Genomic DNA, 25,890 nt, shown 5'->3' on the forward strand with positions numbered 1-25,890 from the left:
ATGGTCCCTTGAGCACCACCATAAATAACTCTTGAGTGCAGAGTCAGGAGAAAGCTCTGAGCACCACTGGGGGTGGCCCCAAAGGTCACAAAACCAACCAACCAACCAAACAAACAAACAAAACACTGCTGTTTCGAAATGAAATGCCTGAGTGCCGTATACACACGGGCACTGTGGATGTGCCCGGTTCTATTCACGCACCCACCGGCCCCACCGTGGCTCACCCACCCTGCCCTTGCAGCCCATGGAAGATCCGAGAAGCTCCTCCATGAAGGACCCTGGCCCGGCCAAGGAGCACAACCAAGGAGTAGGGGCAAGCGAAGCAGCCCAGGAGCAGGTGTGACTGGCCGCCAGGAGTTCCGTGCAGGAGAGCCCCATGCAGAAGGAAAGCAGTGCTGGAGGGACCGCAGAACTGGGCTCCTGCAGAAGCCCCTCGCTCTACGTTCAGCGACCAATCAAGGCCGAACCTTGTTGGATGCGTTTCTAAGTGGAAGAAAATGTAGGTAAACACAAGATTCATTGTGAAATGAAAGCGGCAAAAGTCAGGAATAGAAAAGAAAGTCCGCCGTCCCTGAGAACTTCAAGAAACACAAATGAAGGCACTTGTTATCTCTCACTGGAAACTACAAAATGATATTATCAGGTGCTCAAAGGCACCAAACAGGGGGATGCTCGTAGCCCACTGGGTCTGGTGGACAAACTGGCCCATCAGCCTTGCCAGAAGCACACTGGATACTGAAAGCCTTCAACAGCAACAGTGGACCCTCTCGGAGGGAGGTTTCTGCTCAGTGAATGGAAGGAATCCCCACCCTCACAGTAGGTCACATAAAGGAAAACGCTGAGAAACGACCCCAAAAATTCCAAAACAAGGATCAGCCTTAAGTACATCTTATACTATTTCGTGTTTAGATAAAATGTGGGGTTTGGGACTTTATTTTTGGTAATACATTTACGGTCAGGAATTTAAAACATTAACTCATTTAATCCTTTCTATCATCTCTTATTGTAGGATAACACTGGCTTGTCTAGCTAGTCTTTTCTCTCTGCCACAAGAAGCTTAGGTTTACTGAGTAATACCCAGAACAATGCTCAGGAAACACTCCCATTTCCTCAGTATTCATCTTTAACTTTCTGTACTCTGCTTTCTCTACCAGTTAATCACTCATTTCCCCTAAGCAGTACTCGTGACTTGTAAAGTTAAATTCCTCAGAAATCTCTGATTTTGTATTTGAAATATTGCTTTTCTCCTTCCCTTATGTCCTTTTGCATAGTTTATTTTAGAGCAATGTCTTTTTTGTATAGACACAGGAAGACAGTTTAATGCTGTGCTTTTGTAACTTGGGATTTAAATGTCACTGTCACTGTCACTGTCCTCCCGTTGTTCATCGATTTGCTCGAGCGGGCCCAGTAACGTCTCCATTGGAGACTCTGTTGTTACTGTGTTTGGCATATCGAATACTTCACGGTGAGCTTGCCAGGCTCTGCCATGCGGGCGAGATACTCTCGGTAGCTTGCCGGGCTCTCTGAGAGGGAGTTAAATGATTCCAAGTAATATTCACTCCTGGGCATCTGTTTACCCGAGTTAAGCCTCAGTTGCCCTTAGTTCCTAGCACCCCAAAAGCAGGGTTCCAGTGAGGGACTGGATGGACCCAGGACAAGCTGTGAGTTACCCTGGCATCGAACAAAGCACCATAATATTTAACTATAAGTTAAGAGCATGGTCATGGACAAATTCTGTCATGATCCAAAGAAAACAACTGGACAAGGACCCTGTTTAGGGTTAGGAAAGACTAATCTGGCCTGAGCACTGTAGTCTGGGATCTATAGTGAGATGTCCCCAGGAGAGCCACCCTACAAGCTTAATGCATCTCTTATGGCCGACCCGAGTTCGATTCCTCCGCCCCTCTCGGAGAGCCCGGCAAGTTACCGAGAGTATCTCGCCCGCACGGCAGAGCCTGGCAAGCTCCCCGTGACGTATTCGACATGCCAGACACAGTAACAACAAAGTCTCCAATGGAGGCGTTACTGGGCCCGCCCGAGCAAATCGATGATCAACGGGAGGGCCTTTACCTTTACCTTACCTTTTACTGTGTCCATACAAAATGACTAATATTAAGAAGTAGCATATTAATATTCAAGAGCGTCGAAGAAATAACTAAGAGGATGAAGAACTTCCAGCTCCGAGCACATCTCTTCGATTCCACTGTTCTTCCTGCATTAATATATGCCTCAGAGACCTGGGCCCTACGAAAACAGGATGAGAACGCTATTGGGGTCTCTCAAAGTGGAATCAAAAGAGCTATGCTTGGAGTATCATGCTTCACTCAAATGAGAGAAAGAATCTGGAGTTCCGACCTCCATCAACGCTCAAGAATCAGGGACGCTGTCTCATTTGCCAAGGCATCAAAAATCAGATGGGCTGGACACGTAATGAGATTTAGAGATGACCGCTGGACTAGAGCCATTACCGACTGGATTCTATGGGATGTCAAAAGATCGCGTGGACGCCCACCTACGAGATGGTTAGACTTCTTTGTCAAGACCCTGAATGATCGGTTTGAGGCTCCTCATGTTCGTAGAACGAGCAGATGCCATTGGGCTATGCTAGCACGCAACAGGGATGAATGGAGATGTTACTGGCGCCCGCTCGAGCAAATCGATGAGTAACGGGATATCAAGTGATCAAGTGATTAAGAAGTAGAATTAAGATGAATGTTTAAATGGTTGTTGGACTAAGGAAAGGAGAAACATACCCCTAGATGGTATTTCGCCCTTGATCAGACCTAGCTACAGGAGTTACTGTCACTGTCACTGTCCTCCAGTTGTTCATCAATTTGCTCAAGTGGGCCCAGTAACATCTCCATTGTGAGACTTGTTGTTACCATGCTTGACATATTGAATACATCATGGGTAGCTTGCCAGGCTTTGCCATGCGGGCAAGATTCTCTCAGTAGCTTGCGGGGTTCTCCAAGAGGGGCAAAGGAATTGAACCCGGGTCGGCAGGTCATGCGCAAGGCAAACGCCCTGAGTTGGTGGTAAAGTGGTAGAGTGGTATAGCTATAGGAGATCTCTGTCCTATTTTAGAAGAGCCTCCCTCAGAAGAAAGGGCTTTCATATGTTGACTGTGCCACCTCACCTGGGTGTTTGCTACTGGGGATGCTTGGAGGTTGGGAGCTAGACCAAGGCTGCCCCAAGACTGAGCATGGAGAGACCAGCATGGGGGACAGGAGGAGACGGGAATGAGGAACAGGGGATGGGGAGCTCGGTGAGACTGGAACAGGCACATGGGGCGAATGGAATAAATGGCAGCTGATCACCAACCCGCCTCGTGGCCCTGTTCCCTTCATGTGTCTGCTGGCAGCCGTTGCGAGCCGGGATGCGGAAGCGGCGCATGGCCTCTGAACACATGTGGCGGGCGAGAGGGACCACGCTGCCGCCACTCACTCATTTTATTTTGTGATTACACATCTTGTAATTTATTATTTTAGTTTATAAAACATAACAATACAGTTTACCTTTCGCTTTAAGAAGATTTTTTTTTTTAAATGTAAGCTACGAATCCATACCTTCAAGCGGGAATTTAGGGAACTCAGATGTCTTCAGCAAAATGACAGTAGTAGTTACCTTCAAATTAATATAAGCTTTTTATTTGAGGCTTTTTTTAAAAAAAATTGCTTTTGGGGGTCATATCGGGTGGTGCTCGGGGGTCGCTCCTGGCTCCAGGGCTGACATCTGGGCCTTCCCCACACACAGCAGGTGCTCGGCCGCTCGGCTGGCTCGGGCCCTCATTTGAGCTTTGATGTGCTCCATGAAACAACTTATTACTTTGTTATAAAAAAAGATGCTGCAAAAAATTTCAGCATGTGGAGAACCAACTCGCACGTCATCGTTTTGTACTATGTTTTGAATAAAACAAGCAAATAATTACTTGTTTCTAATTAAGGCCTGTATTGGGAAACTGTCTACCCATTGCTTTTTGAATAGATATATGCCGTCCCAGTTTTGCCAGCAACCCAGTGTCAATTTTACTTCCTTTACCAGGTCTTGGGAGTTAAACCGCAACTCAAACCTTACCTCACCATACTCTCAAACCAGAGTTTAAAACAGAAATGTGCCGTCTATCAAACGGGCTTATAGAAATCACTTAACCTGTAGACCTGTGGTTTTTCTCATCAGTGAAATAAAAAATAACAAACCTTCCCCAAAAGTACAAAATACAGGGCTGGAGTAATAGCACAGTGGGTAGGGCATTTGCCTGGTACGCAGCTGACCCGATTTCGATTCCCAGCATCTCATAGGGTCACCTGAGCACTGCCAGGAGTAACTCCTGTGTGTATGAGCCAGGAGTAACCCCTGTGCACTTTTTCTGGGTGTGACCCCAAAAAAGCAAAAAGCAAAAAAAAAAAAAGTACAAAATACTTGATGTCATAGTATCATCTCAGTGACACATTTCTTTTTCTTTTTCTTCTTTTTTTAAATTTTGGGGCCACAATGGAGGTGCCCAGAGATCAACCCCAGGCCCCCTGCGTGCTAAGTATGTATTCCAAGCCACTGAGTTATCACTCTGGCCCCAGTGACAAAATTCCCTGACTCCTTCGTGACCCTCTGAATTGTCCGCCCAATCCTTACCGGCAGGACAATTCTCCATCCATCGCGTCATGTTCGTCTGTGCTAGTGTAAGTTAATCTTCCTCCAACAACTGTTCCAACCAAGTAGACCAGCCACGCGAGACGTCCTGACATGAACAAGAAAAAAAAAACACTTAGGAAGCACTGCTAGCAAGAGTTCAAATATTATTTTTTCCTTTCAGAAAAGTCCCAGATTAGTGAAAAAAGGATCTATTCTCCCAAACACATGATAAAATAGCATGGAATCCCTTCCTGGCAGAACAGAGTGGATTTTGGATTTACCAGGGTAGCAGGCATGAAAACGACAGACTTTAGAGCCTGGGAACTATGCCCAAGTCCCAACTCCATCAGCGTGCCGTGTCCTATCACGCAAATCACTTAGCTCCTGGGCCGGTAGCAGGCCGGTGCGTGCCTTCCACAGGCCCCACCTGGGTTCCATCCCCTGCACTCAGAGCCCCCGCCACGAGTGATCCCTGAGCACAGAAAGCCAGGAACAAACCCAGGCACCGCTGGGGTGGCCCAAAAGCAAAACCAAAATTACTTGACTCCCTAAGATGAGCTGGAGCGACAGAGTAGGGCGTTTGCCTTGCACACAGCCAACTTGGCTGACCTGAGTTCGATTCCTCCAGCCCTCTTGGAGAGCCCAGCAAGCTACCGAGAGTACCTCGCCCGCATGGCAAAGCCTGGCAAGCTCCCCGTGACGTATTCGATATGCCAAACACACTAACAATAAGTCTCACAACGGAGACGTTACCGGGCCCGCTTGAGCAAATGGATGAACAATGGGAGGACAGTGTCACAGTGCTACAGTCTAAAGCTAAGGCTTTTCACTTAGAAAATGGAGAAAATGATACCTACTGTGAGTATTTATGGTAAGAATTTGCTTTGGGTCAGCAGCATGGATGAGTCTAGAAATGCAGGTATTGGGGGCTGGAGCGATAGCACAGCGGGTGGGGCGTTTGCCTTGCACGCAGCCAACATGGCCTACCCGGGTTCTATTCCCAGCATCCCATATGGTTCCCCGAGCACCGCCAGGAGTAATTCCTGAGTACATGAGCCAGGAGTAACCCCTAAGCATCGCCGGGTGTGACCCAAAAAGCAAAAAAAAAAAAAAAAAAAAAAAAAAAGAAATGCAGGTATCTACTGAACGTCTTTGGGTTTTGTTTCTATTTCATTTCCCTACATACTTTAAAAATTTAGACACTGTGACTTAGAATACCGATGACGGTGTTGCAAGCATGGGGCTCGAGAACCGGCCTGGACAGCAGGGACGATGCATTCCTTAAACGTGACTGACCCGATCCCTTGCACCCCCAAGGGTCCCCTGAGCCCCAACAGAGAGCCAGGAAGTCAGCCCTCAGTACCATTGGTACTCAGGGTTTGGTACTCAGGGTTTGACTCCCAAACCAAAAGATTTAAAAGAAAATAGTATACAGTGTTCCAAGAGCTCACTCCCCTTCCAAGAGCTCACTCCCCATCAGCATTGCTCCACCGGTGCGTGAATCGTCACCCATTCTCTCCGCCTCACCCCTTCAGCACATTCAGTCCTGCTGGCTGAGTCTCTGGGCTGCTCTGGGCTGGTCTCCTCTAATCTGTGAAGGGGGAAGACCCTTCTGTGTCTGCCCTTCCCTCTGGCTGGCGTCGCTGGACCAGAGATGCAGGAACCCTCTCCTCGATCCACATCGCTCAGCTGCGGGACTGCCTTTCTCCTTCTCGCTGAGTGGTATCGTTCCTCCCAGCTCTTCGTGTGCTCATCCGTGAGTGCTTCCGCTTTCGGTCTATTCTTTAGGTCTATTCTTCTCCATTTCTCGATGTGGATCTGGAAATCTTCATCAACTGAAACATCAGATTTTCCTCTTATACTCAAAAATGTAAGATTCTTTTGAGACCTCTTTGAATAACAAACACACCAATTACCTTGCTAAAAAAAGAAATGTTGTGTTCCTTTTGGGGGCTGATTTTCCAAAGATGAGCAGGTTCTTTCATAGTAGGAAAGCAATTATTCTTCTTCGCCGAGGAGTCTCTGCAAGTGTGAACTCAAGTGTTTTTTTTTTTTTTTTACAATCAGACAGTCATGCAGGAAACCATGAGTAGTTAAAGAAAACTTAGGAAGGACATATAGAAAAGAACACGTTCTTTCTCTGTTCCTGGGATCCTTGTCAATTCTGATCCCAGGCTTGGGAGAAAATATCATTGAGGTGCTTCGAGGCCAAACTGTCAAATGAATTTGAACGTTTTCTCGTGGGTTTTTTTGTCACATTTTCTTTTTTGCATTTTTTCTGCTTTGTGTGGTTACTGTTACTGTTGGAACTGTTTCCCAGAGTCATAAAGTGCTGCTGGTGGTGCTAAGTGAAAAAGAAGTCACTGCACCTTCAGAAGAAAACAGACACACAGACAAGCTTTCATCCAAACATGAGCAGAAATGCTGCGGTTGGCTGTGAGTTCAGTGTTAGCACATCAACAACAAGTTATTAAATTAGGTATCTTGGGGCTGGAGAGATAGCACAGCGGGTAGGGCGTTTACCTTGCACACGGCCGACCCGGGTTCGATTCCCAGCATCCCATATGGGATCCCATCCCTGAGCACCGCCTGGAGTAACTCCTGAATGCAGAGCCAGGAGTAACCCTTGCGCATCGCCGGGTGTGACCCCAAAACAAAACCAAACCAAAAAAATTAGGTATCTTTAAACAGAAACAAACAAAAAAAAACAAGGTTCATGTACGGGATGGAGTGACAGAACAATGGGTAGGGTGCTTGCCTCGCACATAACCACCCCGGTTTCGATCCCTGGCATCCCACATGGTCCCCCCGAGCATCATCAGGAATAATTCCTGAGTGCAGAGCCAGGAGTAACCTCTGAACATCACCCAAAACCAAGATCAAGTAAAAACACCAAAGCAAAAAAATAAAAATAAAATGACCAGAATCGTCAAGGAATCTAGCCCAGATTTTCCCCAGCAGCAATAGTTTAATACTTGCGTTCTAACAACCATATGAGAATCTACTATATTCCCAAACGCTTACGGAGGTTTTCATTAAGACTGTGCGTTCACGTTGTATTGGATTCACACGTCCATACAATGGACTTGAAACATCAGGGGCATCATTTTAGGGGGCTAGAAACAATATAGTGTACAGTAGATAACCTTCCTATACACAGCTGCCCAGAATTTGGTCCCTGGGACCACCAGGAGTGATCCCTGAGCACAGAGCCAGGAGTAATCCCTGAGCACGGCCAGGTGTGGTCCAAAAATCAAAAATCCAAACCAACCCACAGTTTTTGGTTTGTTTTTGTTTTGTGCCCAATGCCCGGTGATGCTCAGGGCTTACTCCTGGCAGTGCTCTGGAGACCATATGGGAGGCTGGGGGTCAAACCCAGGTGGGCCGCATGTAAGGCAAACGCCCTACCTACTGTACCATCGCTCCAGCCCCAACCCAGCCCACATTTAAAAAAAAAATTTGTTGAATCACTGTGAGGCAGTTACAAGCTTTCATGTTTGGGTTACAATCATACAATGATCAAACACCCATCCCTCCACCAGTGCACATTCCCCACCACTAATAGCCCCAATATACCCCCCACCTTTCCCACCCTCCCCCTGCCTCCATGGCAGACATGATTCCCCACAATCTCTCTCTACTTTTGGGCATTATGGCTTGCAATACAGACCCTGAGAGGTCATCATGTTTGGTCCATTATCTACTTCCGGCACACATCTCTCATCCCAATTGATTCCTCCAGCCATCATTTTCTTAGTGATCCCTTCTCTATCCCAGCTGCCTTCTCCCCCAGCTCATGAGGCAGGCTTCCAGCTATGGGGCAATCTATCTGTCCCGTGTACCTACTATCCTTAGGTGTCAGCCTCATGTTATGTTGTTTTTATCCTTCACAAATGTGTGCAGTCCTTCTATGTCTGTCCCTCTCTTTCTGACTCATTTCACTTAGCATGATACTCTCCATGTCTATCCATTTATAAGCGAAGTTCATGACTTCATCTCTCCTGACAGCTGCATAGTGTAGATGTACCAAAGTTTCTTTAACCAATCATCTGTTCTAGGGCACCTGGGTTGTTTCCAGATTTTGCCAGCCCCCATTTTTTTGGGTAAAAAATTTTAAAACTATCTGCTTTATAGGAGTCATTGTTTTAAAAATATTCAAATATTAAATTGACCTTATATTTATACCTTGTGTCAGTTTAGAATTTTTTTTTAACAAAACAGGCTTTAAAATAGGACTGCTTCACAAAGCTAACCTCTAACCACATGTTAGTGTTCTCTTATAGAAGGGCTTAATGGACCCTGGGTGAAATACAACAATCTTCACCCTCTTTCCTCTAAAGATACTTTTTTTTGGTAGCATTTTCAATGTTTTTTCATAACAGACAATGCAAAATACATTATTTCAGTTCTGCTTTGGGGCAGGGATTGGGGTTTGGGATGGAAACACCTGAAATACGGTTGGGGGGAAGATGTAATGGTGGTGGGATTGGTGTTTGAATATTAAATGGAATGAAATATTGTGAGCTACTTTATAAAATTTAAAAAAAATAAAATTGAAAATTAAAAAAAAAAGGAATGCTTGGGGCTGTGATTTAGAGTGGTCAGGGGTGTATCGGCTCAATGCCCAGCACCCGATGGTCTCCTGAGCACCGTGGGTATAGCCCTGGGGCCCCTTAGCACTGCTGGGCTGGTCCTGGTGCCCAGTACCACGAGCCCCGGTAGCAACGTGCCCCCAAGCCCTCGCCTTGAACTGCTGCCCAGCTGGCCCCCTACTGCCAGGAGGGTTCCCGGCTTCCTGAGCACCAGTATGGAGATCTGGCTCCACGGAAAGAAAAGGCTAAAGTCTATACTGTACCTTCCAGGCACAAACCAAACTGAGCACCTATGCACTGAAGGTCGCAGGTGCAAGGGAAAGCAGAGATGGGATTCAAATACAAAGACGGCTAAGGTGCCTGCACATCCCATCACCAAGCACTACAATACAGCGCCTCTCGGGGCGAGGGGCAGACTGTCAACAAAGCAAGACTCCAGCTACCCCGCCTATGTTTCCATGAGCCTGTCCCAGCTCCTAACCCTTTACTGTCCCCTGCTGTGTCCTCAGTCTAGACCATAGACAGCACTGTAGCACTGTCCTCCCGCTGTTCATCGATTTGCTCGAGCGGGCACTACTAACGTCTTCACTGTGAGACTTGTTGTTACTGTGTTTGGCATATCGAATATGCCACGGGGAGCTTGCCAGACTCTGCTGTGCAGGCGGGATACTCTCGGTAGCTTGCCGGACTCTCCAGGAGGGAGGGAGGGATCAAACCCAGGACGGCCGCATGCAAGGCAAAGGCCCCACCTACTATGCTATCACTCAGGCCCGTAGATAGATAACACGGAAAATGCCTTTGAGGTGATTCTAGGGAGTTTCACATTTCGGATTTCTGTCCATCCACTCAGTAGAAAATCAACTAATGTGACAAATGAAATGAATCTGTGTCCTATAGTTGAATTTAAAGCATGAAAACTTACTTAGAGGTGCAGCCTTCACGTACATACAGAAATATTTGCCTACTGGCTCTTGAGAAAACAAGCCTATTTGAAAATAAGGCAGGGAGGGGAGGGGGAGGATGTGGAAATGCATCATGCAAGTAAATTTTATATTGCTCTATTGGAAAATCAGTATTTTAAAAGCGGGAGGCAGTACAATTCAGCCTCGATTCAAATTTGCTTCTACTACTTACCGTGAGAGTTATTTACTCTCTTGACTTTAATTTCCTCATTCATAAATATGAGGATGAAAATCACACTCAGTGCAGACAGGTTGTGACAGTCACTGAGAACTGCTCTGCACATTAAGCGCTCACTCATAAATCCTACTGTTGTGTAGGTAGGATTCTTACCATTTGTCTTTCCATAGAATTTCATTTAGGAGTATCAGATTTAAAAAAAAACTTTTATTACTATCGTGACAGTGACTTGACAATTTTTAAATCCTTGTCTTAGGATGTGGGCAGGGGTAGTATAAAGGTAATTTTGTTAATTGATTCACAAAATAGATTACATGATAAAATACCGAAACGATGAAAAAAGCATCAAAGTTTAAGATGAAAATTGTGTAAGGATTTCCTAACCAGTTCATTTCTGTAATGAAGTGAATAAGGAAAAAGTCTACACTAAGAGCTTAAAATGCAAATGATTATTGTAATTATTAAATGACCACCCCATACAGAACTAACTGCTATAGCACTGTAGTCCCGTCCCGTTGTTCATCGATTTGCTCAAGCGGGCACCAGTAACGTCTCCATTGTGAAACTTGTTGTTACTGTTTTTGGCATATCGAATATGCCACGGGGAGCTTGCCAGGCTCTGCCGTGTGGGCGGGACACTCTCAGTAGCTTGCCAGGCTCTCTGAGAGGAACAGAGGAATCGAACCCAGGTCGGCCGCGTGCAAATCAAACGCCCTACCCGCTCTGCTATGCTATCCCTACAAAAACCACAAAACATCTCAATACGTAACATTTATATATTTATTCCAAGACTTATTTTGTAAGTTGCTCAATGAAATCACAGCACTCAATTTTTAAGGATGTTTAAGTTCTCTCTGCCTTCCCAAAGAGGCGTGTTGCAAATAAATCTAGTTACATAATATAACTGAGCCATATACAGCCAACTCACAGTACTAGAAAGTATTCTTTCTTTTCATGCTGTGTGTAAAACAAACAAAAAACCCTAAACAGAAAAAAAAACTCCCATGTTCTATATATATATATATATATATATATATATTTGGTCACACCCGACGATGCACAGGGTTTACTCCTGGCTCAAGCATTCAGGAACTACTCCTGGCGGTGCTCGGGACCACATGGGATGCTAGGAATAGAACCCGAGTCGGCCGCGTGCAAGGCAAACACCCTCCCCGCTATGCTACTGCTCCAGCCCCTATATATATATATATATATATTTTTTTTTTTAAGTATGCTGAGGAGTTAGAGAGACAGAAATATTAAGGTGCTTGCCTTGCACTTGGCTGGCCCAGTTTCAATCTCCTGCACCCCATATGGTCCCCCAAGACCCCAGAGTGACCCCTGAGTGCAGAGCCTGAGCACAGCTGGGGGCGACCTCCCTCTCAAACACTCCCGTGATGTCACGTGTGCCACAGGGTGTGACTGAGTCTCTGCACGTAGACTGAGAAGGCAGACAGACCCCACATCCAAGGGGCCGAACCTGAGAGAAACAGGGAAAGGAGCAAATGATTTCTTTTCAACGCGGTGTGTACAGTGTAACAGAAAGACTACGGGAAATAAGTATGGGGCAAGAGTTTCTCAAGTTAAAATTTTTTTTCACTCTTTGAGTCACTTTATTCTGTGGTCTGGAAATTAAGGTTTTTCTTACTTAAAGAATCACAGGCCTTTCAGCCGGGTATCCTAGAGGAAAGGGCAGTTCAGATAGAGAAGGGAGCACCAAATAAAGGGTGTTGGGAGGATCCTCCCAGGAGGGGAGATGCATGTCGAAAGTAGACTATGGACTGAACATGTTTGCCACTCAATGCCTCTTTTGCAGACCACAACACCCAAAAGGAGAGAGAGAACACAGGGGATTGCCCTGCCACAGAGGCAGGGGGGGATGGGGGGATGGGGGTGGGGGGATATTATCCATGGTGGTGGAAAATGGGCACTGGTGGAGGGATGGGTATCTGATCATTGTATAATCGAAACCCAAGCACAAAAAATTGTAAATCTACAACTGTATCTCATGGTGTTTCACTAATAAAAAAAAAAAAGAATCACAGGCCTTTAAAGAGAGCGTGTGATAAATGTATCACCTTTTCCTGAATTCTGGGTAAATTTCGAGTGGAAGTATATTTGAAAGAAAAATAAAAGGGCGCATTTACTCTGGCCTTTTAAGAAGTAGTAGTTGCCAGAATGTAAGAAAGAAGAAAAAACAGGTGGTGCACAACCTTGCCAACTAAGCAAGAATTGAGTGGAGTCCTGTTAGTGTTGCAAATGAGCTTTAAAGGTGTTACTAAATCATCAAACATGATGTTTATTTATTTACATATTTATTGCTTTTGGGGTAACACTTGATGATGCTCAGGGGTCATTCTTGGCTCTGCACTCAGAAATTACTCCTGGCAGGGCTCAGGGGAGCATATGGGATGCCTGGGCTCGAATCTGGGTTGGCAGCATGCAAGGCAAATGCCCTACTCACTATACTATTACTCTGACTCCTCAAGTACAATTTTTATACTTAACCAAATGAACAGTATTTTCACAAACTTTAAACCGTCCCCTAAACTTCTAACAATTTTAGACTGAGGAGTTCAAAAGAATAAAAGTTAAAAAGTTACCCTGGTTACAGACTGTACCCGCAAAATTTAAAGAACTATATAAATCTATAAATCAAAATCGTGTTTAGAATTTAAATATCCAATACATGTGTGTCATCTTTATAAATTTCTTTAAAATCTCTTCTTATAGTAAGATTGAACTTTCACTATAATTTCCCATTTTTTCTATTTATTCTGAAGTGTTCAGTGCACTAGTTTTAGCAGCTGTTCAAGCAAGAACATTTTTTCCTTTAACAAAATAATTATTGCTGTAATAATCTGTAATTATGGTTTATAACTGCAATAATCCCAAAGAAATCAGTCATTACCATAGATCACAAGTAATCGTTAACTACTGTTAATGACCTATTTCTTAGGGATTATTGTTTTTGTAAACCATGACCATATCACCACAAATATGGAAGAGCAAGACAATATAATACAAATGAGATCATAATATAATAATAAACTTATTCTGTAACATTAAAAGCCATTAAGCATCTAAATTAAAGCACACATAACAAGAGCATATAATTTTCTTTGTTCAACACTAGCTGAAGTGTTTAGCTTGCACAAAAGAAATGGAATACTTCGACACACTGTAGTACAAACTACAACTTTAGGCTTTTCCATAATTAAAAAATAATAATTACTGAGTAGAACAGATAGCTTCAATAGGCAGACACATTACTTCTCACTGACCTTTTGACTCGAAGGAAACGGATATTAAATTTTTCAGTGTATTAAAGACACTGCCTTTTATTTGTATTTTGGGTCTTTGTTGTTATTGTTTTTTGGCACATCCAGCAATTCTCAGGGCTCACTTGGGGGGCCCCGTGGGGTGTCGGGGACTGAACCAGGGCAGCCCCACGCAAGGCAAGCGCTTTCCCACTGTGCTAGCTCTCTGGCCTGATTTAAAGACGTTGAAATGCCATTTCAAAACTACGCAGCATACCCAACTCCTAGTTATTAACCTAAGAGTAAGGTAAGACTTACTCAATTATTGTATTAGTATCTAATACCAACAAATTGTTACATTTTAGTTAATATGTTGCTATGAAGTGTAAAAAGGCTACATTTCTGGTGGCCTTTTTGTAAAAATTGTTTTTTCATTCTATAATGGAATCTTTTTACATTGCAATGTAATACTTGATATATAGGTTTGTGAAGCGTGATAAAATGGCTGTGTCTGGTCCAGCTGAACTGTGACCCGGGCCGTCCCTAGTACTGGCCACCGGCAGCCTCCAGAGGCACCCCACCTGTCCCCCCACTTTCCTGCACCCCCAAAACTCAGGGCTTTGTTCACACTATCTGTGAATTCTCTTTTCTTATCTCATGAAAAGTATGTTCAATTTTATAACATTTTAAGGACTTCCGATTTTGATTCTACTGAATTTTTTCTTTTGCATCATCAAATATCTGCTCATTGGTGTCTTCATTTATGGCTTGCCTCTGTTCCTTTCTTTCTAACTTCTCAGGCTGGAGGTAAATCACATTTCAGTCTTTACTCATAATTTTTAATATAAGCATTTCATGTGATGCGTTTCTTAATACATTCCAAAAATGTAATTTCTCTATTGTACCACTAGTTCTAATTCTTCTCAAGAAGTCTTTTTTTGTGGAGTTCATGCCCAATTCAATCAGCCTAATCAGTGGCTGAATAAATAGCAGTACTCCTACATCAAAAAAAAAAAATAGAATTCTTCTTTTGCTTGATTCCTCCGCCCCTCTCGGAGAGCCCAGCAAGCTACCAAGAGTATCTCGCCTGCACGGCAGAGCCTGGCAAGTTCCCCTGACGTATTCAATATGCCAGACACAGTAACAACAAAGTCTCCAATGGAGACAGACGTTACTGGGCCCGCTCGAGCAAATCGATGATCAACGGGAGGGCCTTTACTTTACTTTACTTACTTTTGCTTGGGTTGGAGAGCGGCCAACTCTCCAACACTCTTGGTTGGAGAGTTGGGCAGGACCCTGGCCTTGCACACAGGTGACCTGGGTTCAGTCCCACTTACCACAGAGGGTTCCCCCAACCCCACCAAGAGTAAGCCCTGAGCACAGCCAGGTGTGTGGCCCAAATACCCCCCAGCAACAACAACAACAAAAGAAATCATCTTTTGCTTTATAACTACATGTTTTTTTAAATTCCCAAGAACAGAGTTTTAATTTAATCGCAAACCGGTAAGACGCAGCACAGTCTCTGGCACGGTCATTAAAACTCGTTGTCATTTAATACCTAGTCGATTTTTGATTGAGATATAATTGACAAAGAATGCTAAACTTGATTATGTCACAATATATTGGCGCTCCTGTTTTTCCTGTGCATTGCCTTGGAAGGGGGCCTTCCTTATCCTGCCTGCATTCAGGTGAATATTCCTATCAGCCAAAGTCACTGAACCTCAAGAAACTGTAGACTCCTTTGGTAAACTGCTGATCCAGGACATAAAGAAACAGAATAAGAAAATAAGAAATAACCAAAGGCAGCAGGACCAGAGAATTGGACTACAAATAAGTTGCTCGTGGAGATGCCTGAAGAGAAGCAGTTTTGAGCGTCTGCCCTGCCCTCTTCACTCCTGACCGAGGCGCCCATCTCATCCCAAACCCAGGGTTCTGTAGGGGCGTGGCCTCCTCAAAAGTGGGCGTGGCCTCAAAGTGGGCGTGGCTTAATTTCCGGCGGGTCAACGCTCACGCGGCCGCAGGTTGTTTTCCCATACTAAGGAACCTAGTCCCCAAGGAATCTAGTTCCCAACCTACTCAGCAATATGAAGAAACAAAGAAAATCTCCAACACAAGGGGAGAACAACGAAAACAATCTAGACCATTCTGTCAATACAGCTCACCTAAGGGACCTCTCTGACACAGAATTCAGATACGAAGTCATGAAGATGTTCAATCAACTCAATGAAATAGTCAGACAGACAGCCAGTAACACCACAGAAAAAATCGACAAATTACGAGAAGAAATGAGGGCAGAAATGTCACGATTAAAAGATTCCATAGATGAAATGAGAAACTCAGTTTCTTCTCTTAAAAATAGAATGACCACAGCTGAAGAGAAAATCAGTGAGCTGGAAGATCAGCTGCAACAAGCCAACACGCAACAACAAACAGTGGCAAGGGACCTCAAAATGGCTCTACAGAGAATCAGAGTCCTAGCAGATGATTCCAAGAGGAACAATATTAGAATCATGGGACTACCTGAACCTCAGGGAAACAATCCCAACGACAATATATTGGCGCTTTCTGGGGCTGGAGTGATAGCACAGTGGAGAAAGCGTTTGCCTTGGATGCAGCCAACCTAGGTTCGATTCCCGGCATCCCATATGGTCCCCGAGCACCGCCAGGAGTATCTCCTGAGTGCAGAGCCAGGAGTAACACCTGTGCATCACCAGGTGTGACCCGGAAAGGAAAAAAAACAGTATTTCGGCTCTTTCTAACGTGACTGCAACATGTCAGGTTATAAAAATACAACATAGGGGCTGAAGCGATAGCACAGCGGGTAGGGCATTTGCCTTGTATGCAGCCGACTCGGATTCGATTCCCAGCATCCCATATGGTCCCCCAAGCACCGCCAGGAGTAATTCCTGAGCGCTTGAGCCAGGAGTAACCCCATGCAACGCCTGGGGGTGGGGGGACAAAAAAGCAAATAAAATAAATAAAAATAAAAACACGACACTGAGACTGTGAGAGGACTCTGATAAGTCCAGTTAATACCCCATTGCCACCGCTGTCATTTCTTTCCTCGTGGTGAGAATTGGTAAGATCTGCTCCGTGGAACCTCTCAATTTCACGCTACAGGACTGCAAACTCTAGTCCTGATGTGCCATGTGCGTCCTCTCCCCATGGCATATTCCTAACTCTGCACATACTTCTCATCTTTTTCACCCCCTTATCTACTCCCCCACCCTCCCCCACCCCCAGCTCCAACCTGAACACATTCTCTACCGCTATGAATTCAGAGTTCAGAGAGTTTTTTCAGATGCCCCTGTGAATGGGATGGCATGGGTCTTGTCTTTCCCTGCCTCCCTCGTTTCACTGAGCTCGATGTCCCTAAGGTCCATCCATGATGTTGCAAATGGCAAGACTCCTTCCATCTTTAGGAATAATATCCCACCGTGTGGATAAACACCGTGGTTCTGTCTGTCTGTGTCTCTCTGTCCGTCCAGAGACTCGAGTGCAGTCATGCCTGGGATCTGTAAACAGCACTGCCTGTGAATATGGGGTGCGTGGATCTTCGGAGTGTTTTCATTTCCTTCATGTGAAGACCAGAACTGAGACTTCAGGATCACCTGAGAGTTCTGTTTGAAATCTGAGAGACCTTGAGCCTGGTTTCCATTGGCTGCACCAACTGGTCCTTTTCACCAACGGTCAACAAGGAGCCCTCGCTGGACCCGCGTTAAGTCTTTCGGACAATGCCCTTTCTAACACGGAGGTGATATTTCACCAGGGTTTTAACTTGTATTTCCCTAATGATAAGTGATATTGAGTGCCTTCTCATGAACCTATGGGAATCTGTCTTCTTTGGGAAAAAAAAATAGCCATTCAGAACTTCTGTCCATTTTGGTTGGTTTTTCTTTGTTTTGGGTTTTTCTGTTGTTGAGTTGTATGAGTTCTCTGTGTATTTTTCAAATTAACTGTCAGAGATATGTTTTTGCAAATATTGTTTTCCTGTTCTGAAGGTTGCTTTTTCACCCTGAGTGGGGGGGGGGGGGGTTCTTTACTGTAGAAAAACTTTTTTTTGGTTTCATGCTGTTCCACTTGTTTACTCTGGCTTTTGTTAACTCTCCTTTGGGCAGCAAATCTAAAAACATTATCACCCAGCTCAATGTTAGAGCCTTTAGCACCTACGTTTTCTCTTAGGCTTATGGTTTCCTGTCGTAAGTTCGAGTTTTCTGTCCATTTTGAGTAACTGTTTGTGCATGGTGTTAGATAGTGTGTGCAGGGGCGGGAGTCATACCACAGCGGGTAGGGCATTTGCCTTGCACGCTGCCGACCAGGGTTCAATTCCCAGCATCCATATGGTCCCCTGAGCACCGCCAGGAGTAACCCCTGAGCATCACTGGGTGTGACCCAAAAAGCAAAAAAAAAAAAAAGATGATGTGTGCAGTCTCCCTCCTGGGCTCTGGGCTGTCCAGCATTCTCACGGCAGCGAGTGAGGAGATGGTCCTTCCCCTCACTGTATTTTCTTGGCTCCCTTGCTGAAAATTAACTGACCGGTTAGGCACTAGTTTGGCATCATCACCTACAACGGACTGTGCAATGATGATACCAACGCTTTTACACCATGATTGACCGTGTTAGGGAAACCAGAGAAAACACGTGCCCAGAGAGAGGAAATTGCTCGAGTGAAGTCGCGGCATGTTCAGACAACCACACAGCCAAGAGCAAATGAAAGAACTGTAACGGCACCATTGCGAACACTCACATATGCCAACCCGAGAACAGTTGCCAACAGTCAACTGCAGTTGGGCAAGCATATTTGCACTAAGTTCAGAAGTATACAAAATCAGGCATTCTTTTCAGAAGGTAAAACTGAACCAAAAGCACCCAATGATAAATGCAAAGAATAAGACTAGATTTGGACAGAGGAAAGGTGAAACCAGCAAAGATATTATTATTATTATTATTATTATTATTGTCCTGTCCTTGGAGCTCTGTGACGGGGCGTGTCATGGCTAGTCACTGTCTCTCTCTATATATTTATATATTTCCTGCTCTGTGTATGTAATGTTTGTTTCAAAACTCTAAAGAAACCAATCATGAAAGAACCAAATGCGACAAACACATTAGTTCTCCCTCTTAATTTACAAATAATGAGATTCTAATCTAAGAAAACCCTTAAGATGATAAAGGTTAACCACTACACTACCCAGATCATCCGCTGTAGTATGCACTTAAATATAAAATAGATAAGCAAAACATTAAAAAAATTCATTTATTTTTGGGGTTTGAGGCTGTGCTCAGGGTCACTCCCAGAAGCGCCCATGAGACCACATGCTTCCAGGGGTCAAACCAGAGTTGGCCACATACCAGGCAAGCGCTTTAGCCCCCACTCTTCCTCTCCAGCTCCATTTAAAGCTGCCAAAGAAATTTTTTGTTGGGGGCTGGAGCGATAGCACAACGGGTAGGGCGTTTGCTTTGCATGTGGGCGACCCAGGTTCAATTGCCAGCATCCCATATGGTATCCCGAGCACTGCCAGGAGTATTTCTTTTTTTTTCTGTGGCCGGCGGCAATGCCAGAGAAGGATGAAAAGCGAAACATTTTGGGCTGTGACTCAAGGTGGAAAAGTGACCCATCTGCAGCTATGACCAGTGCAGGAGGCCAGTGCCGCTGTCTTAAGTGATCTCATTCTGGATATCCGAGAAATATTCATTTTCACGCCTGTGTTCCTGAAGGGATCTACAGGAACGTACAGAAACAAATCTTTCACTAAAGGCTCAGAGCAAAATACCTAGGAAAGTGAGGAAGCGAAACAGAAAGAACAGCAAAAGGAAATGTTGGCGAGGGCGCCGTCCGCGGGGAGGCAGGGCCCAGAGTCGCCGCTCACGGGCTCTGGTTGGAGCCAGCGCAGAGGGGAACAGAGCAGAGTCACGCTGACGAGCTTCCCACCCAGAGACCGGCTCCTCCTGGTGGGGTTCTAGGGGGAACCGTTTCCTGCGGACCCCAAGAACTGAACAATGAAGCCTCCAACCTGCAGAACACGCGGAGGGTTCACACGATCAACGGCAGGTTGGGGGACCGGGGACTGGGGGATGGAACAAAACTAATTTGCAGAGAGAGGGTCCGGCCGGGGTCGGGACGCTGCCCCGAGCCCCGCGCCTCCCGGGAGAGGCAGGGAGCAGGCACCCACCTTCCTGCACGGCCAGGCCGGCCTGGCTCTGTGATGGGGCGCCCAGCAGCTCCTGGTAGTTCTGTGCATTCTGGTCGAAGAGCCGCACCAGTAGGGCGCAAGTCTTCTCGTACTCACACCGGCTGACGGTGCACAGCTGCTCCAGCTGCTGGAACACGGTGGCCGTGTCATCCAGGGGGTCATCCAGGTGGTCTCTGCACATGGAGAAGAACAGGCAACGTTGGGCGGGGTCGGGCTCAGCACGTGGGCACCCGAGTTCCAGGGTCAAGACAATTCCCAGCAGGAGGGTCGGGGAGATGGTCTGGGGTGGGCCAGGGGACAGGCCTTGTAGGTGCCTGAACCTGGTTCATCCCTGGCACCACATGCCCTCCCCTCCACTCCCTTCCCAGCACGGCCGGGTGTAGCCCCGAGGCCCCTCACCATCGGAGTTCTCAGACTCCGATATCGGTAGAACAGCCGGGTTGGCCGAGAGCCCCAGTCAGGGTCCCTGCACCTGCTGGGTAACGCTGACGCCCCCTACCTTGGAGAAAACTTCCGTGATGAAGAGAGAAATGAGAGAGAGACGGGAAGGTGAGAAATGAAACACGCACGCCTGCCAACAGCGTGATTCCAGACGTCAGCAACGCCGGAGAATGCCCTGCGCCCCGCTAACGGGCCCCAGCAAAGGCCAACGCACACGGCTGTGGGTGACAATGAGGCACAAACGCCCCATCTCAAAAGGCACAGGAAAAACCGTGAGACAGTGAGGGGCCGCTGAGCATGGGCAAGGTGGACGGTGTGAATGTTCTGGAAGGCTGTGGGGAAAGACCCTGGATGCGTGAAGGAAAAACAGACGGATCACAGCGCTCCTGGACAATCCGCACCGCCAGCACAATCCCCGTCCAAGTCCAAACAAGCGCGCTGTTGTGGCTGCTGCCTCCTGGAACGTGAGGATGACATGCTGATTCCACAGTGACGGGGAAGGGTAAGAGCCCGGTGACCCTTGAGAGGAAGCCCAGGGTGGCGACTGGCAGTGCTCCCTGCGGTGCGGATCGTAAGACGCCGGAGCAGGACAAGGCACTGACAGAGAAACGCAGACTGAGAATGAAGTTCGGAAAAGGAACCTTGTGTCTGCGGGCCGATTAATTTTAGAAACAGAAGAAAGGCCATTCCGTGGAGGAGAGTTGGGACAAATGGTTTGGGGGGAAAATGATTATGTGTGTTTCGGGGGGGGGGGAAGTCTACCTTGTTAACTCAGACCCTGTCCAAATGGCCTGCCCACAGAGCCTGGCCTCACCACCCTGGGAGTCTCCAGAACCAGGAAACCCAGAGAGGAAAAAAGATAACGGGTAATAAACCCCGGAGAGACAAAAAAGTATAGTCAAAGCGACATCTGCAGTTGTCTGTTCATTGCAGCACTGTTTACAATAGCTAGAATCTGGAAAAAACCTGAGTGCCCAAGAACAGATGACTGGTTAAAGAAGCTTTGGTACATCTACACAATGGAATACTATGTAGCTGTCAGAAAAGATGAAGTCATGAAATTTACATACAAGTGGTACTACATGGAAAGTATCGTGCTAAGTGAAATGAGTCAGAAAGAGAGGGATAGACATAGAAAGATTGCATTCATCTGGGGAACATAAAGTAACAAAATAGGAGACTAACACCCAAGAATAGCCGAGATAAGTACCAGGAGGATTACTCCATGGCTTTGAGGACAGCCGCACACACTAGGGAAAAAGGCAGCTCAGATAGAGAAGGGAGCACCAAATAAAGGGTGTTGGGAGGTTCCTCTCAGGATGGGAAACACGTGATGAGAGTAGACTATAGACCGAACAAGACTGCCACTCAATGTCTCTTTTGCAAACCACAGCACTCAAAAGGAGAGAGATAACAAAAGGGAACGTCCTGCCACAGAGGTAGGGTGGGATGGAGGGAAGGGGGGTGGGAGGGATACTGGGACTGGTGGTGGTGGAGAATGGGCACTGGTGGAGGGATGGGTATTCGATCATTGTATAACTGAAACCCAAGCACAAAAATTTGTAAGTCTACAACTGTACCTCATGGTGTTTCACTAATAAAAATTTAAGGGAAAAAAAACGACAAGAAAAAAAAGATAACGGGTAAACTGGGCTTCATCGAAGCATCACCCCGGCCGCTCTGATTCAAAGCCCTCGGTACTGGGAAGGCAAGCTATGAAGTGCGGGGTGGCAGATGGGACAGGCACTCTGCTAAGGATCCCAGAGGGACAGTTCATCGGGGCGTGCAGAGACACGCGGCGTCAGTAGTCTCCTGGACAATGCAGAACAAAGCCACAGTGGGCGACGAAGGTGTCTCCAACTGGCACCAGCAAGTGCTGAGGAGGACGCAGGGCAAGGGGCCCCACTGCAGGCCAAGTGACGGTCACACTGGGAGGTGACCTGGCCACCCCCATGGAGGGCAGCAGCTTCTCGTGTGACCCAGAAGCCCCACACTTCGGCATTTACTGCCCAGGAGAAATAAAAGCCACATCCTTGTGACCTGCGCTCGGGAATACGTGCCGTTGCTTTACTCACACGGGACACAAACGCAAACCACCCACACGTCTACCAGCGGGTCAGTAAGCTGCACGCAGCCATGCACAGAATCGGGAACTCCTGGGCAGGCAGGAGGGAAGAGGGGAAGGGCGGGGAGCAGTGAAGGGAGCCTGCGAACGGCTCCAGACTGTTCACTGACATTCTGGGAAAAGCGCCACTTATTTTTTTTTTTTTTTGGAGCTATAGCACAGCGGTAGGGCATTCGCCTTACAAGCGGCCAACATGGCCGACCCGAGTTCGATTCCTCCGCCCCTCTCGGAGAGCCCGGCAAGCTACCGAGAGTATTCGATATGCCAGACACAGTAACAACAAAGTCTCCAATGGAGACGTTACTGGGCCCGCTCGAGCAAATCGATTTTTTTTTAAGTAGCTGTAAGTGCCAGGGAGAAGAGCTGGCAGAGGGACCCACAAAACTTCTCGGGGTAAAGGAACTATTCTAGGTCTCGACTGTGATAGTAATTTTGCCAAGTATCCACTCGGCAGAATTCAACGGGCAGAACTGTACATGAAGAAGGGGTGAATTTCAGAGTAACTAAATGGTACCTCGATTTTTTTTAGCTCCCCAAATGAGAAGACGAGAATCAAAGAGAAGCACTTAAGTCTTCCGATACCTCACAACGATGGCAACAGACTCCAACCGAGAGGTGATAAAGGCCTTGGTGATTTCTGGTGCGTAAGTGTCTAGTAAGTGTGGTTCCGTGGATTTCATGAAGGGCACCGACGCCACCATCCTTTGCCAAAGGGTCAGTAAGTAATGGACGCTGTTGGGGGCAAATTCCCAGTGCTGCAAAGAAAGAAAAGGAAGAGAAGTTATTTCAACAACATGAGCTCTACTTAGGATAAGAGTTCATGGTCACGGTCCTCCCGTTGTTCATCGATTTGCTCAAGCGGGCCCAGTAACATCTCCATTGGAGACTTTGTTGTTACTGTGTTTGGCATATCGAATACGTCACGGGGAGCTTGCCAGGCTCTGCCGTGCGGGCGAGATACTCTCGGTAGCTTGCCAGGCTCTCCGAGAGGGGCGGAGGAATCGAACTCGGGTCGGCCATGTTGGCTGTGTGTAAGGCAAACGCCCTACCCGCTGTGCTATCACTCCTGCCCGGGATAAGAGTTACATGGGAAAAATTTTTTACATTTTGCAATTTTACAAATTAATTTTTAAAATTGCATTTCTAAGTTAACTTGGATTCTGACTATATAACCAATGAATGTTTAAGATGACTTTTGGTGCAGGGTGGGGGCGGGGTAAACCCCAAAAAGTATAAAGAAGAAATCAACAACCTCATTATTCTACTGTTAGCAGAGCTGTGTACCTCCCTGTGAACTGTCTGTGACTGTATTTCCAGAGTTGATTATCCTGTGGACAGTATGGTTTTAGGCTTTCCTCCCAAACTCAGGGAAAGAATCTTCCCATAAACCAGTCTGCAAAAATAGTCCTTCCTTCTTCAGATGTTACTACAACCTCTGAGTGCGTCTGTTCACTCTCGGAGACGGAGGCATCCAGCTTTCAGTGAGAAAATGCAGTGAAGGGTCCGGGCGAGGTCCCAAGGGTTGCAGCACGCGCCCTGCGGCACTGCATGGGACCCCAAACCCCGATGCAAGCAACTCCTGAGCACATTCCCAGGAGAAGCACTCGAGCAGTACAGGGCCTGCCTCCCCCCACACCCCACACCCACGCACGTTAAGTGTGATAAAACAAAACTTATGTAAAATCTTGCAATGAACATTTTAAATGGAGAGTTCTAAACACGTGTAAAAAATTAGGTGATGTGACTCAGTAGCAGAATGCAGGTCACATGCTTGAGGCCCTGAGCTGAATTCCCGGCACAGCACCACACCACACACACACACACACACACACACACACGTGCTTGTTTTTTAAAAAAAATTCCCAGCAAATCCTATCAAGATATAGTTTTTACATTGTTTAGCATTGAATACATTATTTTTTTATTTACCTGCAGGCTAGTGATGGTAAAGTTAGCGATCAACCTGATGACCTCAGGATACTCCTCCACCATAACTAATTCTCCCAGCTGATAGTTTGTCTTTAAACGAGCCAAAAGTCGACAAAATTCATGATAATTTCCCGGATCAGACAAACCCTAATTATGAGACAAAAAAGAAAGGTTGGTTTGTCTTTTTTTTTTTAAATGCCAGAAAACCAATCAGTTCAATGACCTGTTATCTGATCGATCCAGTACTCAGAGTGTCCCCCAGCCCCCATGTGCCCCTGCCGATGGTGCTCCCCGGGGCAACCACCAATGATGAGTGATGCACCACGGCCGCTGGACTCCACTCCCAGTGCTCGTCATGACTAATAAACCAACTTCAGCCAAGCCAGGCCGGGGAGGCTCGGCGCCCTGACTGGTGACCAGGTGGGCAGCCCCTCACATCATTGTGCATTTCTCTGTGCACAAGTGTCTGCCTTGCGTCAACAGAGGATTTGGACAATGTGAAGATGAGGGGAAAGTTCCGGAAGCCCTTAAAGAGAGCAGTAGGAACAGGACTTGAGCTCCGAAGCCCAAGGCCTCAGAAAAAGGCACTTTGTTTTTTTTCTTTTTTTTTTTTTTTTTTGCTCTCTGGGTCGTACCCAGTGATGCTCAGGGGTGACTCTTGGTCTCTTGGTTCTATACTCAGGAATTACTCCTGGAAGTAATGGCAGCTTTTCCTAATTCAGCTCCAGCAGCAAGTCTCAAATAAGCCCACGTCACTGAGGGCAGTTACTGGGGTCGGCCACCTTCGTGCAGGGCAGCTGCAGAGGCCCCCTGGGGCTCGAGCTCCCTGTGGGCAGGGCCTGCGGCGGACATCCAGTGTTCGAGCAGTCTGCACTAGAGGGGCATGGAACGGAATTCCAAAACTAGGCGTCATCCGAAAGACTTTCTTTTTTCTTTTCTTTTCTTTTTTTTTTTTTTTTTTTGCTCTTTTGGGTCACACCCAGTGATGTAGAGAGGTTACTCCTGGCTCTCCACTAAAGAGTTACTCCTGGCGGTGCTCAGGGAACCATATGGGATGCTGGGAATCGAACCCGGGTTGGCCGCGTGCAAGGCAAACGCCCTACCCACTGTGCTAAGACTTTCCATGAAAGTTCCACGAAAGAATGAAAAATAGCATCCAAGTATTCAGGACAAATTACAAAAAAATACTTAGTATCTATAGAGTTTTCAATAATATGTCTCAAAATAATACAAAATTCAGACTAACTTTTATATAATTAGGAAACTGCAACATGAGAATGTGAGGAAATTAATTTGAGGAACAATCTGACATTACCATATAGTCTACTGGCGGTATGATGTTACCATCTTGTCTATCAAAAAAACAACAAAAACTTTTAAAATATGTTGGTAAAACCCCATTTAACAGAAAACCCTCCGTTCAGTTATGCTAACAATGAAAAAATTTGAAACAAAAACATATAAACTCTTCTAGAATGACCTTCAGGAAAATTCTCTTTACTTACAGACCTACGACCCCCCTCCCAACATAAAAGTTATTAATAACTAGAGTTTTCAGTAAACCTTTAATCATTAGTTCA

General features: G+C 46.2%; 1 protein-coding gene across 1 annotated transcript in view; it reads right to left on the reverse strand.

The window, feature by feature from the left end:
- RANBP17 (RAN binding protein 17) overlaps positions 1–25,890 on the reverse strand; it is a 243,532-nt gene that overhangs the window by 190,832 nt on the left and 26,810 nt on the right. Inside the window, exons 10-13 of the mRNA XM_056133105.1 lie at positions 24,311–24,457; positions 22,964–23,136; positions 19,795–19,988; positions 4,630–4,735 (exon numbers count right to left, since the gene is read on the reverse strand). Coding sequence (XP_055989080.1) covers positions 4,630–4,735; positions 19,795–19,988; positions 22,964–23,136; positions 24,311–24,457 — 620 coding nt within the window. The remainder of the gene's footprint in view (positions 1–4,629; positions 4,736–19,794; positions 19,989–22,963; positions 23,137–24,310; positions 24,458–25,890) is intronic.

This window comes from Sorex fumeus, unplaced genomic scaffold (assembly GCF_029834395.1).
Source record: "Sorex fumeus unplaced genomic scaffold, SorFum_2.1 ptg000097l, whole genome shotgun sequence".
Lineage (NCBI taxonomy): Eukaryota > Metazoa > Chordata > Mammalia > Eulipotyphla > Soricidae > Sorex > Sorex fumeus.